Here is a 12,172-nt window from a genome sequence, read left to right on the forward strand (position 1 = left end):
AGTCAGTCAGTCAGTCAGTCAACCAGCCTGTCAGTGAACCAGTCAGTCAGTCAGTCAGTCAACCAGCCTGTCAGTGAACCAGTCAGTCAGTCAGTCAGTCAGTCAGTCAGTCAGTCAACCAGCCTGTCAGTGAACCAGTCAGTCAGTCAGTCAGTCAACCAGCCTGTCAGTGAACCAGTCAGTCAGTCAGTCAGTCAGTCAGTCAGTCAGTCAACCAGCCTGTCAGTGAACCAGTCAGTCAGTCAGTCAGTCAGTCAGTCAGTCAACCAGCCTGTCAGTGAACCAGTCAGTCAGTCAGTCAGTCAGTCAGTCAGTCAACCAGCCTGTCAGTGAACCAGTCAGTCAGTCAGTCAGTCAACCAGCCTGTCAGTGAACCAGTCAGTCAGTCAGTCAGTCAACCAGCCTGTCAGTGAACCAGTCAGTCAGTCAGTCAGTCAGTCAGTCAACCAGCCTGTCAGTGAACCAGTCAGTCAGTCAGTCAGTCAGTCAGTCAGTCAACCAGCCTGTCAGTGAACCAGTCAGTCAGTCAGTCAGTCAGTCAGTCAACCAGCCTGTCAGTGAACCAGTCAGTCAACCAGTCAGTCAGTCAGTCAGTCAGTCAGTCAACCAGCCAGTCAACCAGCCTGTAGGTGAACCAGTCAGTCAACCAGTCAGTCAGTCAGTCAATCAGTCAGTCAACCAGTCAGGCAGTCAGTCAGTCAACCAGCCTGTCAGTGAACCAGTCAGTCAGTCAGTCAGTCAGTCAGTCAACCAGCCTGTCAGTGAACCAGTCAGTCAGTCAGTCAGTCAGTCAACCAGCCTGTCAGTGAACCAGTCAGTCAGTCAGTCAGTCAGTCAGTCAGTCAACCAGCCTGTCAGTGAACCAGTCAGTCAGTCAGTCAGTCAGTCAGTCAGTCAGTCAACCAGCCTGTCAGTGAACCAGTCAGTCAGTCAGTCAGTCAACCAGCCTGTCAGTGAACCAGTCAGTCAGTCAGTCAGTCAGTCAGTCAGTCAGTCAACCAGCCTGTCAGTGAACCAGTCAGTCAGTCAGTCAGTCAACCAGCCTGTCAGTGAACCAGTCAGTCAGTCAGTCAGTCAGTCAGTCAGTCAGTCAGTCAACCAGCCTGTCAGTGAACCAGTCAGTCAGTCAGTCAGTCAGTCAGTCAGTCAACCAGCCTGTCAGTGAACCAGTCAGTCAGTCAGTCAGTCAGTCAGTCAGTCAACCAGCCTGTCAGTGAACCAGTCAGTCAGTCAGTCAGTCAACCAGCCTGTCAGTGAACCAGTCAGTCAGTCAGTCAGTCAACCAGCCTGTCAGTGAACCAGTCAGTCAGTCAGTCAGTCAGTCAGTCAACCAGCCTGTCAGTGAACCAGTCAGTCAGTCAGTCAGTCAGTCAGTCAACCAGCCTGTCAGTGAACCAGTCAGTCAGTCAGTCAGTCAGTCAGTCAACCAGCCTGTCAGTGAACCAGTCAGTCAACCAGTCAGTCAGTCAGTCAGTCAGTCAGTCAACCAGCCAGTCAACCAGCCTGTAGGTGAACCAGTCAGTCAACCAGTCAGTCAGTCAGTCAATCAGTCAGTCAACCAGTCAGGCAGTCAGTCAGTCAACCAGCCTGTCAGTGAACCAGTCAGTCAGTCAGTCAGTCAGTCAGTCAACCAGCCTGTCAGTGAACCAGTCAGTCAGTCAGTCAGTCAGTCAACCAGCCTGTCAGTGAACCAGTCAGTCAGTCAGTCAGTCAGTCAGTCAGTCAACCAGCCTGTCAGTGAACCAGTCAGTCAGTCAGTCAGTCAGTCAGTCAGTCAGTCAACCAGCCTGTCAGTGAACCAGTCAGTCAGTCAGTCAGTCAGTCAGTCAACCAGCCTGTCAGTGAACCAGTCAGTCAACCAGTCAGTCAGTCAGTCAGTCAGTCAGTCAACCAGCCAGTCAACCAGCCTGTAGGTGAACCAGTCAGTCAGTCAGTCAATCAGTCAGTCAACCAGTCAGGCAGTCAGTCAGTCAACCAGCCTGTCAGTGAACCAGTCAGTCAGGCAGTCAGTCAGTCAACCAGTCAGGCAGTCAGTCAGTCAACCAGTCAGGCAGTCAGTCAGTCAGTCAGTCAACCAGTCAGTCAACCAGCCTGTAGGTGAACCAGCCAGTCAGTCAGTTAGTCAGTCAGTCAGACAACCAATCAGTCAACCAGCCTGTCAGTGAACCAGTCAGTCAGTCAGTCAGTCAACCAGTCAGTCAACCAGCCTGTAGGTGAACCAGCCAGTCAGTCAGTTAGTCAGTCAGTCAGACAACCAATCAGTCAACCAGCCTGTCAGTGAACCAGTCAGTCAGTCAGTCAGTCAGTCAGTCAGTCAGACAACCAGTCAGTCAACCAGCCTGTCAGTGAACCAGTCAGTCAGTCAGTCAGTCAGTCAGTCAACCAGCCTGTCAGTGAACCAGTCAGTCAGTCAGTCAGTCAGTCAGTCATTCAGTCAGACAACCAGTCAGTCAACCAGCCTGTAGGTGAACCAGCCAGTCAGTCAGTCAGTCAGTCAGTCAGTCAGTCAACCAGCCAGTCAGTCAACCAGTCAGTCAGTCAGTCAGTCAGTCAGTCAGTCAGTCAGTCAGTCAACCAGTCGGTCAGTCAGTCAGTCAGTCAACCAGCCAGTCAGTCAGTCAGTCAGTCAGTCAGTCAGTCAGTCAACCAGCCTGTCAGTGAACCAGTCAGTCAGGCAGTCAGTCAGTCAACCAGTCAGCCAGTGAACCAGCCAGTCAGTCAGTCAGTCAGTCAGTCAGTCAGTCAGTCAGCACAGTGACTGAATGGGATAATGTAAAGAGCAGATTCTTTTGCTGTATGTCTGCAGGAATTCAATAGCTGTAATAAATGTTCTGTGAAATATGGAGCTGAGATTGCATCTCTAAGTCTAACTTTTAACAGAGACAGAGAGCTTTTAAAACCACCATTACAGTCAAACTTCATCTTTCTTTCACTTTCTCCTCACTCCTCTTTCTCTTTTCCTGCTCTCATTTCTCTTCCTTTTCTTCCCCTTCTCTCTACTTCTTCCCCCCCTCCTTTACTTCTCCTCTTTTTCTGCTTATTATTATGAAAGTTGATTGAGTGGTTGACTGACTAAATGAATTACTGACTGGTTGACTGACTGACTGGTCGGCTAGCTGACAGAATTATGATTACAGGCTAATTTTGTATTGTGATTTTGTCATGATTGATTCTTCAGTATATTGCGTAATTATCATTTCAAATGAATTGATTGGTTAACATCTGGCCAATCAGGCTCTGTCTGACTAATCTGGTATGATTGAGTGTTCCCCTAATCACTACACCTATAACTCCTGTGTGTGTGTGTGTGTGTGTGTGTGTGTGTCTTACCGAGTGGTTTTGTGCTCTTTTCGTTGCAGATGCGACACTGTGGGTTTCTAACAGGTTGACCTGGCACATGTTCTACCAGCTTACAGAACATTTCTGGGCCCGCTGAACCACAGGTGGCATTAGCCGTTACGTCTGCCATGGACGCCAGGTTTAACACCGCCGGGAACAGACCTGGAGACACGATGACACACAAATACACAGATCAATGGATAAATCAAGGGGTAGGACAGATGCACAGACAACCGTACATAGCATTGGTACTGATTTCTGATAGATACATAGCAGTGGTATTGTTGATTTATTGAATAGGATACGCAATAAGACGCACACAGCTGCTTCTCTTCATGGGGTCCACACAAAACAAAAAAATATTAAAAGTATTACTATTATATATCGCAAAGAAGTATAAAGACAACATGTAAGCAAACACATGAAAAGAAACTCAAAAAAGCATAGCGGTCAGCTTAGACCAGTTCAAACTGGTTCAGGCTGGTTTTCTTCTTCAAAGCAAAAAATTCAAGCTAAATTGAAAAAATGCTATGGTAACAGTTATTATAATTATTCAGTACATGTACCTTTCCTATAAAAGTAAAGGTTTTGCATTTCATATTGTTAAAAACCAACAGTTTTTCTGTGATTTGTTCTGAGTGAGTTAGCTAACGTTAGCATGTCTGCGATAGCGAGGTAATGTTAGCCTACAACATGTGGGCAGCAGGTGTTTTATGCTAGCCAAGCTAGTTAATGTGGATGTTTTTATGGCACATTCTGATGTCGTTCACATCATTTTCCCCTCACAGATAGCAGGAACCTGTTTGCTTTGTCTCTGGACAAATGAAGCACAGAGAGCACATTTTTGGCTGGTTTTCAACTGTGCAGTAGTGCTACTTTATCAAAGGACTGTTAATTTGCATTGTGTTGCTCAAGCAAATTTTTCATTTCTTATGGATTTTTTCACTGCTGGAGCACTAATGTATGAACTTGGGGAGAACATACTATATACATCATGATAGAAAATAGGCTTTTAAATTACACATTTTTGCTGGAGGTGGTGAAAGTTGAATTACATGCTGGGAAAGTTCAGTTTCTCATGTGTAATATAGATTGAAAACATGGAAATCATATGCCATTTTTCCCATAATTGCTAATAAATCACTATTTTAACCTGGAATGCCTGTGTTTTAGGGTTTAACTCTCACAATTCGGACATAAAATGTAACCTAGGATCTGTGTTCTTCAGTGATACAGTGCATGAGACTAAGTTTTTCATCAGCTGGCCACAGTGGAATTTCACCTATCAATCTCAATAGGTATTTCTGAGCCAGCTGATCAGCTAGGGAGCCAGAGAGCTGAGTAAACTGATCATTAATTAGGTCTATATGTCACTGCCACAAATGCACTGTGGGACTGAACACAGAGTGTATCTTGTCTGTGTTGTTCCCATAGTAAAACCACATTTGTTTCAGACTGAATGACAAGCTTGTTGATCTTATAAGTACTGGAACGCTCAACATACACATGGTTCACATTTCCTGTCTGGCAGAAACACACACACACACACACACATACATATACACACACATACTAATCACACAGAGATACAGCTACAAACATACAGATACAGATACACAAACACACACACTACATTACATCAGATATTCCAGTCTTGGTTTGAAGTCAACAGTTTTACAGTCAAACAACGTATGCACCAACAAGCAAACATAAACACATATACAGACACACACAAACACTGAAAACTGTAAAAGAGAATGAGATGGAGGTAGAAGAGGGAGAGAAGGATAGAAAGAAAAACAGAGAAAGAAAAGTAGAGAGAAGAAGAAGGGTTACTTGTGAGAGCGTGTGTGTGTGTGTGTGTGTTTGTGTCGTGTCCAGATGAATCCAGCTGTTTGGCCAGATGTCAACACTGATGAACTGTGAAGAACATCTGAGAGACCCAAATTCTCTCTCTCTCTCTCTCTCTCTCTCTCTCTCTCTCTCTCTCACACACACACACACACACACATATACAGATTCACACACACACTCTCTCATACTCTCTCTCACACAAGCACACACACTTTTCTCAACTGCTCTCACCCATGATATCTGAGACAAATACACCAGTGAGCCCAGATTTCCATAACATGGTGTTTCTTACAGGAATACGACAAAAAAACAAACTGTTAGCCAAAAAGTCAGTGTATTCTATGGGCTGGGACCCAAAAGGTTGGCAAAATTACAAGTCCCATAAGCTCTCAAACACTGAGACAAGTCCAGTCACACAAATATCACATTGTACAATGACAAACTGAAAGCGCAGTGAGTCCCTCTTCAACTTACAGTTAAATACACAACACATATCCAGCTGTCATGTTGCCAACACAGCAAAATCTTGTAATCAGACTTCAGGGCAAAAAAGCTTAGTTTAGTTCTTAATACAAGATCAAAACATTTGTTGAGCTGAACGCGTTTTTCACGGTCCTTCTACTCAACTCCATTTATAACTACTGCCTCCTGTCAATGCCAGGGAGGCAAGCCAGCATCCTTCTAATGCCTGGGTTTTGATCCACAACCTGCAAGTGTCTGGAATTAGACACAAGTGTGTGGGAGACTGTGCAGTGTTTAATGGAGTCATTTCACCTTGTTTTTAGACTGCTAATACCATAAGCTTCCTATCAATTCCACATGTCTGATTTGCAGCAGCAACTAGGGATTCAGAGGAGAGACTCAACCAGGGGAGGAAACAGAGATGATTGTACCATTGCTCTGTTACAAGTGTAATCAGATTGAAATCCACTTTTACAGTTCCCTTCCCCTGAGTGAGGGGTCAGCTGTTTCCAAAAGGGTGCATGTTTTTACTATTGCACTTTATACTCTGAATACACAGAGTCACCCAAACCACGTCGGCCCCTCTATGACATTACAGGTTTTATTGGTGATGTAATGGCACAAAATGTCATCTCACATCTGAGCGCACTGCTCAGTATAAGACGTCCCACAGCTCAAATGAGGCGGTACCCAGCAGGCGTTTAACATGCCGGAGGTGGCCAAGTTTAACCTCAGCCCAAACGAGCACAAAATTTCCACAATGTGATATTATGCCATGGTAAAAAATCATATTAAAACAGCTTTGGAAACGGGTTTGAACCGATATCAGAAAGATATTTAGGTTCAGATTTCACAAAACGACTACGGACGTCGTCTCCACTTCCACTTCATCTATGTCGGTGCAGACGTATCAACATCTATTCAAAGTCAAACTGCTTGCTGGGTAGAATCAGATTGCGTGTATGAAGTTGACTTCGGCTACAGATAAGGTTGTTTTTTCTCTCTCGCCTTTTATGTTCAACAAAACGGCGAGATAAAAACAGGAAAGCGGAGAGGATCGGGTAAAGACAGGGTTCAGATTTCAGATACACTGAAAGACAAGGACACAATGACTAGGCTGCCTAGGGCTGCACACACACACACACACACACACACACACAATCACACACAATCACACACCTATTTGGGTTCATCACCTTCCATTCTTTCTATATGCTCTGATAACCATGGTAACCTAGCTGTCTGTCTGTCTGTCTGCTGGCCTTTCCATCCTCTGTCCACGCTCTATTAACCAGACTCTCCCACAGGACTTTCCGCCATGCAGGCTCGAAAATATAATACTGTCATAAGTGTATAAGTGTACCGTGTAAAAGCCGGGCAGTTTTTTTTTTTTCACTTTTGCCCAAGGAGTTGTTTCAACAACCTTGCATTGATTATATGGCAACATCTAATCGCCGCCCGGGTAAAGTCTAATGGACATTTTACCCTCTGTCTCACTTGAGTTCTTGTTGCCAGGTTAGCTGCCTGGAGTTTAATCTGTGACATTTTCATATAAATGTTGATTTTGCTGCTGATTGATATTAGGGCTGGATAATATGGACCAAAAATCATATCTCGGTATTTTTAGGCTGAATGGCGATACACGATATATATCTCGGTATTTTCTACAAAGTGGGCTAAATGTTCAGTTGTAAGTCAAAGCCACATGTGAGATGTCACGGGCTGGGCGATATGGACAAAAATAAATATCACGATATTTTTGACCAAATACCTCGATATCGATATTGCGACAATATTGTAGGGATGACTATTGGTGCTTTCACAAAATATTTACACAATGAGATTTTTGATAAATAATCATCAGTAATGTGGATGTAATGACTAAGTGGGTAAAGGCAAATAATAGAACAGCTAGAACAGTCTGGTAAGTTCAGAAAATGACATCACTTTACTGTAATGCAGCCTTTAAAACCAGGAAAAGACAACACTTATGCCATATCACGATATTACGATATCCAAAATCTAAGACGATATCTAGTCTCATATCACGATATCGATATAATATCGATATATTGCCCAGCTCTAATTGATATAACACAATAGTGACTCAGCCGATACCCAGTTCATGAAAGCTTTTACATTTGCATTTAAATCCAAGGAAAAAGACGTCACAGTACTGGACACACTGTTTGATTGACAGGTGATCTCTGGGAAGTGGTCATTAATGTGGGAATATAGACAAAAAGGTATGGACCAGTATGGACCTTATATTTATATTTTAGCAGAAAATGCCACATATTACTGTCTTTCCACAAGCTTCAGAATGACAGTAAATTCTTTATTGTATAAGAGTTTCTTATTACATTATGAATACAATTTTATTTGCTCTTTCTCTGGCGTGAAAGAAAATAATGCTTCACTGCTAGCCATGCTGTGTGTATATGTGTGTGTGTGTGTGTGTGTGATGGATGTGTTATTGTCGAGTTTTGAGGCTAGATGTATGCTTGATGGAATAAGAAGAAGGTTGGAAAAGACAGGATCATCTCTCTCTCTCTGTCTCTGTGTACCTGTCTCTCTGTCTCTCTCTCTCTTTCTCTCTCTCTCTCCTAGAGTCAGGGGGAGAGAGAGATGGATGCAGGGAGAAAAAGAGAGAAAAATAGATTGATGGAGAAGGAGAGATGGATTGAGGGATTCCCAGAGAAAGATAGAGTGTTGTTTAAAAGGGTCAGGGCCGGGAGAGGAGTGAGGGATGAGACTGCGATAATCCTCCACACACACACACACACATAAGCATATATACACAGATACACACACACACACACACACACACACACACACAGATTTACACATATAAGCATATATACACAAATACACACACTCATGCACAAACACTTACATATACACACACAGATACAAATACAGATGTACACAGACGTGGATATATACACAGATGTACGTACACAAACACACACACACACACACACACGCACACACACACAGATGCATAGTCAGATACATACACAGATACAGAGTTCTAGAGTAGTTAATCCACCACACACACAAAAAAACTCACAAAGATGTACATACAGATCACATACACACACACTTCTTTCACTCCAATGAATCTCCGGTCTATGACATCACATTTGATAGAACCAGTTTTCAGTGCAAAAGTCAAAATACTCTCAGTCTCAGCTGAATCAATTCATGATGAACGGAAACTGCGCTCCATTACGTAATGACAGATATAGTCGGTCTCGATTATGTCTCTATTGGCTAGATATGAAAACCCTGTCATGACAATAGTTTTCCACTGATACAATTCTGAAGAAGACTCGTTTCCTGAATTAAGCTGAAAGTGAAATGAACCCAGGCACTGTAGACTTCACAAACTTTATAAATGAAAAAAGTTCAGCCGAGCTAATACACAGGTTTAAATATAGCATGTGATCAGTCTTCATCTTATTCAGTCGCACACACACACACACACACACACACACACACACAAATGTGGCTGTCAGCTTGTCCTGGTTGCTGCATGTCATAAGCTTTACTGATGAATCAAAGTTCTGCAAAAGCTTACATCTAGCCAAAGGTTTAATATTAGCATCCGATCTCTCACAAACACACACACACACACACACAGCTGTCAACTCGTCCCGGTCGCTGTGTGTCGTTTCTATGGCAACGGTGTGTGTGTGTTGACATGTCGGATAAATGAATGAGTTTTCTAATAGATGGCAAAGTGCATCTGCTGGACAGCGCCCGTCGCTCCGTCTCTCTCTGTCATTCTCTGTCTCTGGCCTCGTGTACAAACTTGCACATTAAAATATTTTCAACACAAATATCATCAGAGCCTCATTGCAAGTGGTGTTGAAACTTTTCACATTGAAAAGGATAAAGTTGATGGGTGTCAATTAAGGAGTCAAAAGGTGACTCTAGTTTTATATTTATAATGGAGATTAAAGATAGAGAAGTCTATTTGGAAGCCATATCTAAAAAAAAAAACAATAAAAAAAAAAGTGATTTTGGAAGTTTTGTTTGCCATACCTTAGTTTGGTGAATTGACTTGGTTTCGGCAACTGTTTGAATCTCGCTGAAAGGTTTTTAGCTGCAAGTGTGTATGCAGTGAACAATTTTAGAAATGTTACCCTCTCAATAAATGTCATGCTGAGAAAATGATGTGGAGAAATTGACACTGATAGCTACTGTGTTCATGCCTACTTTACTGACAGCGTTACTATGGTTGCAGCATCAGCGGTGACAATGTGAATATTTTGCATTAGGAGCACTGTGTGATTTCTGCAGGTCGGGAAATGTGTACAGTCAGTGGAAAGCTGCAAAAAGAAAAAGAAAGATTTACAAAACCCATTTACAAAACTAGACTTAGAAAATGTTCATGAAGCCGTATTTTTGTCTCCCTCCCTCTCTCTCTCTCTCTCTCTCTCTCTCTCTCTCTCTGGCTTTACATCTGTCGGCCTCTCTTCTGCCGGCCGCTGAGGGTTTCGGGGAAAGTTGAAATGAAAACTAAGTCAACATCCTGCTCTCGCCGGGACTCCCTGCCCCTGCCTGTGTGTGTCTGTGTGTGTGTGTGTGTGTGTGTGTGTGTGTGTGTGTGTGTGTCTGTCTGTCTGTCAGATTAGAGCTCCAAAGAAAACACAAGCAGTCAGTCATCCCCGCTTTGAAACAGAGCGATGAATGATTGATTACACAGAGAAAATAAAGAGGGAAAGCGCTTGAAAGAGCGTCAGAGAGAGAGAAATTTTGGGCTGCTTGGATGACGCAGGACATCCCCCCCGTCCCGTCTCTCTCCTCTCGTCTCTCTTTCAATTACATTTCATTTCAGGGCTTTATACTGGCATGATAAGATCCCCGCTTCTCTCTCCCTCCCACCCTCTCCTATAGATCCCTTTCTTTCTCTCATCCATCTATTAAATCCACGTATTAGAGCCAATCAGTCAACAAACAACAAACAACAGTCCATGCTGAAAACAAAACCTGAACAAGCTGAATCTTATTTCCAGACCAATACTGATATTGTGGGAATATGTTATAAAGAAAGAACATCTTTATATGATCCCTTATTGATTTCACCAGAATCTAATTGCCCCTCGGGGATAAATATAATCCATTGAATTGAATATTAAATCCACTTCAGTCAGGAGGAAGATGGCTTTGATTTAAAGGTAATATTTCAAAAACTCCAAATGCTGTCGGTCATATTAATGTATCAATTAATACAAAACCCTGTCGTGACTATGGTTCAATTGCTGTAAATGCTGTTGTTAACCTGAATGGAGCTGCTGTTAACAGAAGGTCTGGTGATGGTCATTTTTTCTTCAGCACCTCCATGAATTTTACCCTGATAGGTCACGGATTTTTTCCTTGTAACACAGTAAACATTCCAGACAAAATTATGTTCCGATTTCTTTTATTACTAGGCTTCTTTGGAATTCAAAGGAATTAATTAGGTATTTTTGGACTATTCAAATCTGTTTTGCAAACAGACCCGAGACTGTCACAGCAATTTGATTTTAGCATTGATAGCCAATAATCTATTCTAATCACAAGGTCTAGGTGTGTGTGATCGTGTGCAGATGCTAACACATGGCATGGCAAGTCCAATCGCCAAGGGACTGAACTGTTCAGATCTGACTATAATAATGGATGTCATGAGGTAACAGCATCAGCTTCCTGATGACTGGAGGTGAAACTCATGCATTCCAGAGGAGACAGGTGAAATATTTCCAATACTGCAAATCATGGTCGATCCAAACCTCAGGCTATGAAACAGCCTAAGAAGACGATGAGAAGAAAATATGGCATTGCATTTTTTTGTAAGGGACTCTTTACTGTCCTTTACAAAAAAGTTGAATATTATATTCCTTTCATTCATTCATTCATTCATGTGATCATTTAAAGTGTTTTTTTTCCCCATATGTGAACATTTTTTTCACATTTTCACTTGCCATTATATATGACAATATGTGTGACCATATGCAAAGAGACAATTCACATGTCAAAATGTCATTTTCACAGGGGAAATTCCACATGTTCACATATGAAAACCAACATGTGTCCAAAAAGTTTTGAATTCACATGTGGGTTTTCACATGTGACTTTTTTGTCAGGGGTCAATCATATGTTTGGAACTGCCCTTTTGTTTACCATATTTAAGGTCATGTTAAGTTATGTTATTATGTCCCTGCACCAATGCCATCGACACCAGTTCCTGTACTTCTATTGTATTCAGCAATAAAGTATTTCCAAATGACTGCACAGAAATATGCACATGTACTGCAAATTTGACTGCATTTCTAATTGTCAGTATCCTGCAGAAACTATATATCCACAAAATGCAACTTTTCAGGAGTTGAGAAAACTAGTCGATTTTTTCCCATAATCATCCATACAGTTTTGACATTTTCCAATACACTATCAGAGCTCGGTTTAGGTCCCAGCATCAGGAAACATTTCCAGACAAAAGGGTCAATGTTGGCTGTCAGGTGTAATAAAA

General features: G+C 42.5%; 1 protein-coding gene across 1 annotated transcript in view; it reads right to left on the reverse strand.

Annotated features, from left to right (window-relative positions):
- lama2 (laminin, alpha 2) overlaps positions 1-12,172 on the reverse strand; it is a 168,922-nt gene that overhangs the window by 141,536 nt on the left and 15,214 nt on the right. The window contains exon 2 of the mRNA XM_078290077.1: positions 3,331-3,501. Coding sequence (XP_078146203.1) covers positions 3,331-3,501 — 171 coding nt within the window. The remainder of the gene's footprint in view (positions 1-3,330; positions 3,502-12,172) is intronic.

This window comes from Centroberyx gerrardi, chromosome 18 (genome assembly GCF_048128805.1).
Source record: "Centroberyx gerrardi isolate f3 chromosome 18, fCenGer3.hap1.cur.20231027, whole genome shotgun sequence".
Taxonomy (NCBI): Eukaryota; Metazoa; Chordata; class Actinopteri; order Beryciformes; family Berycidae; genus Centroberyx; species Centroberyx gerrardi.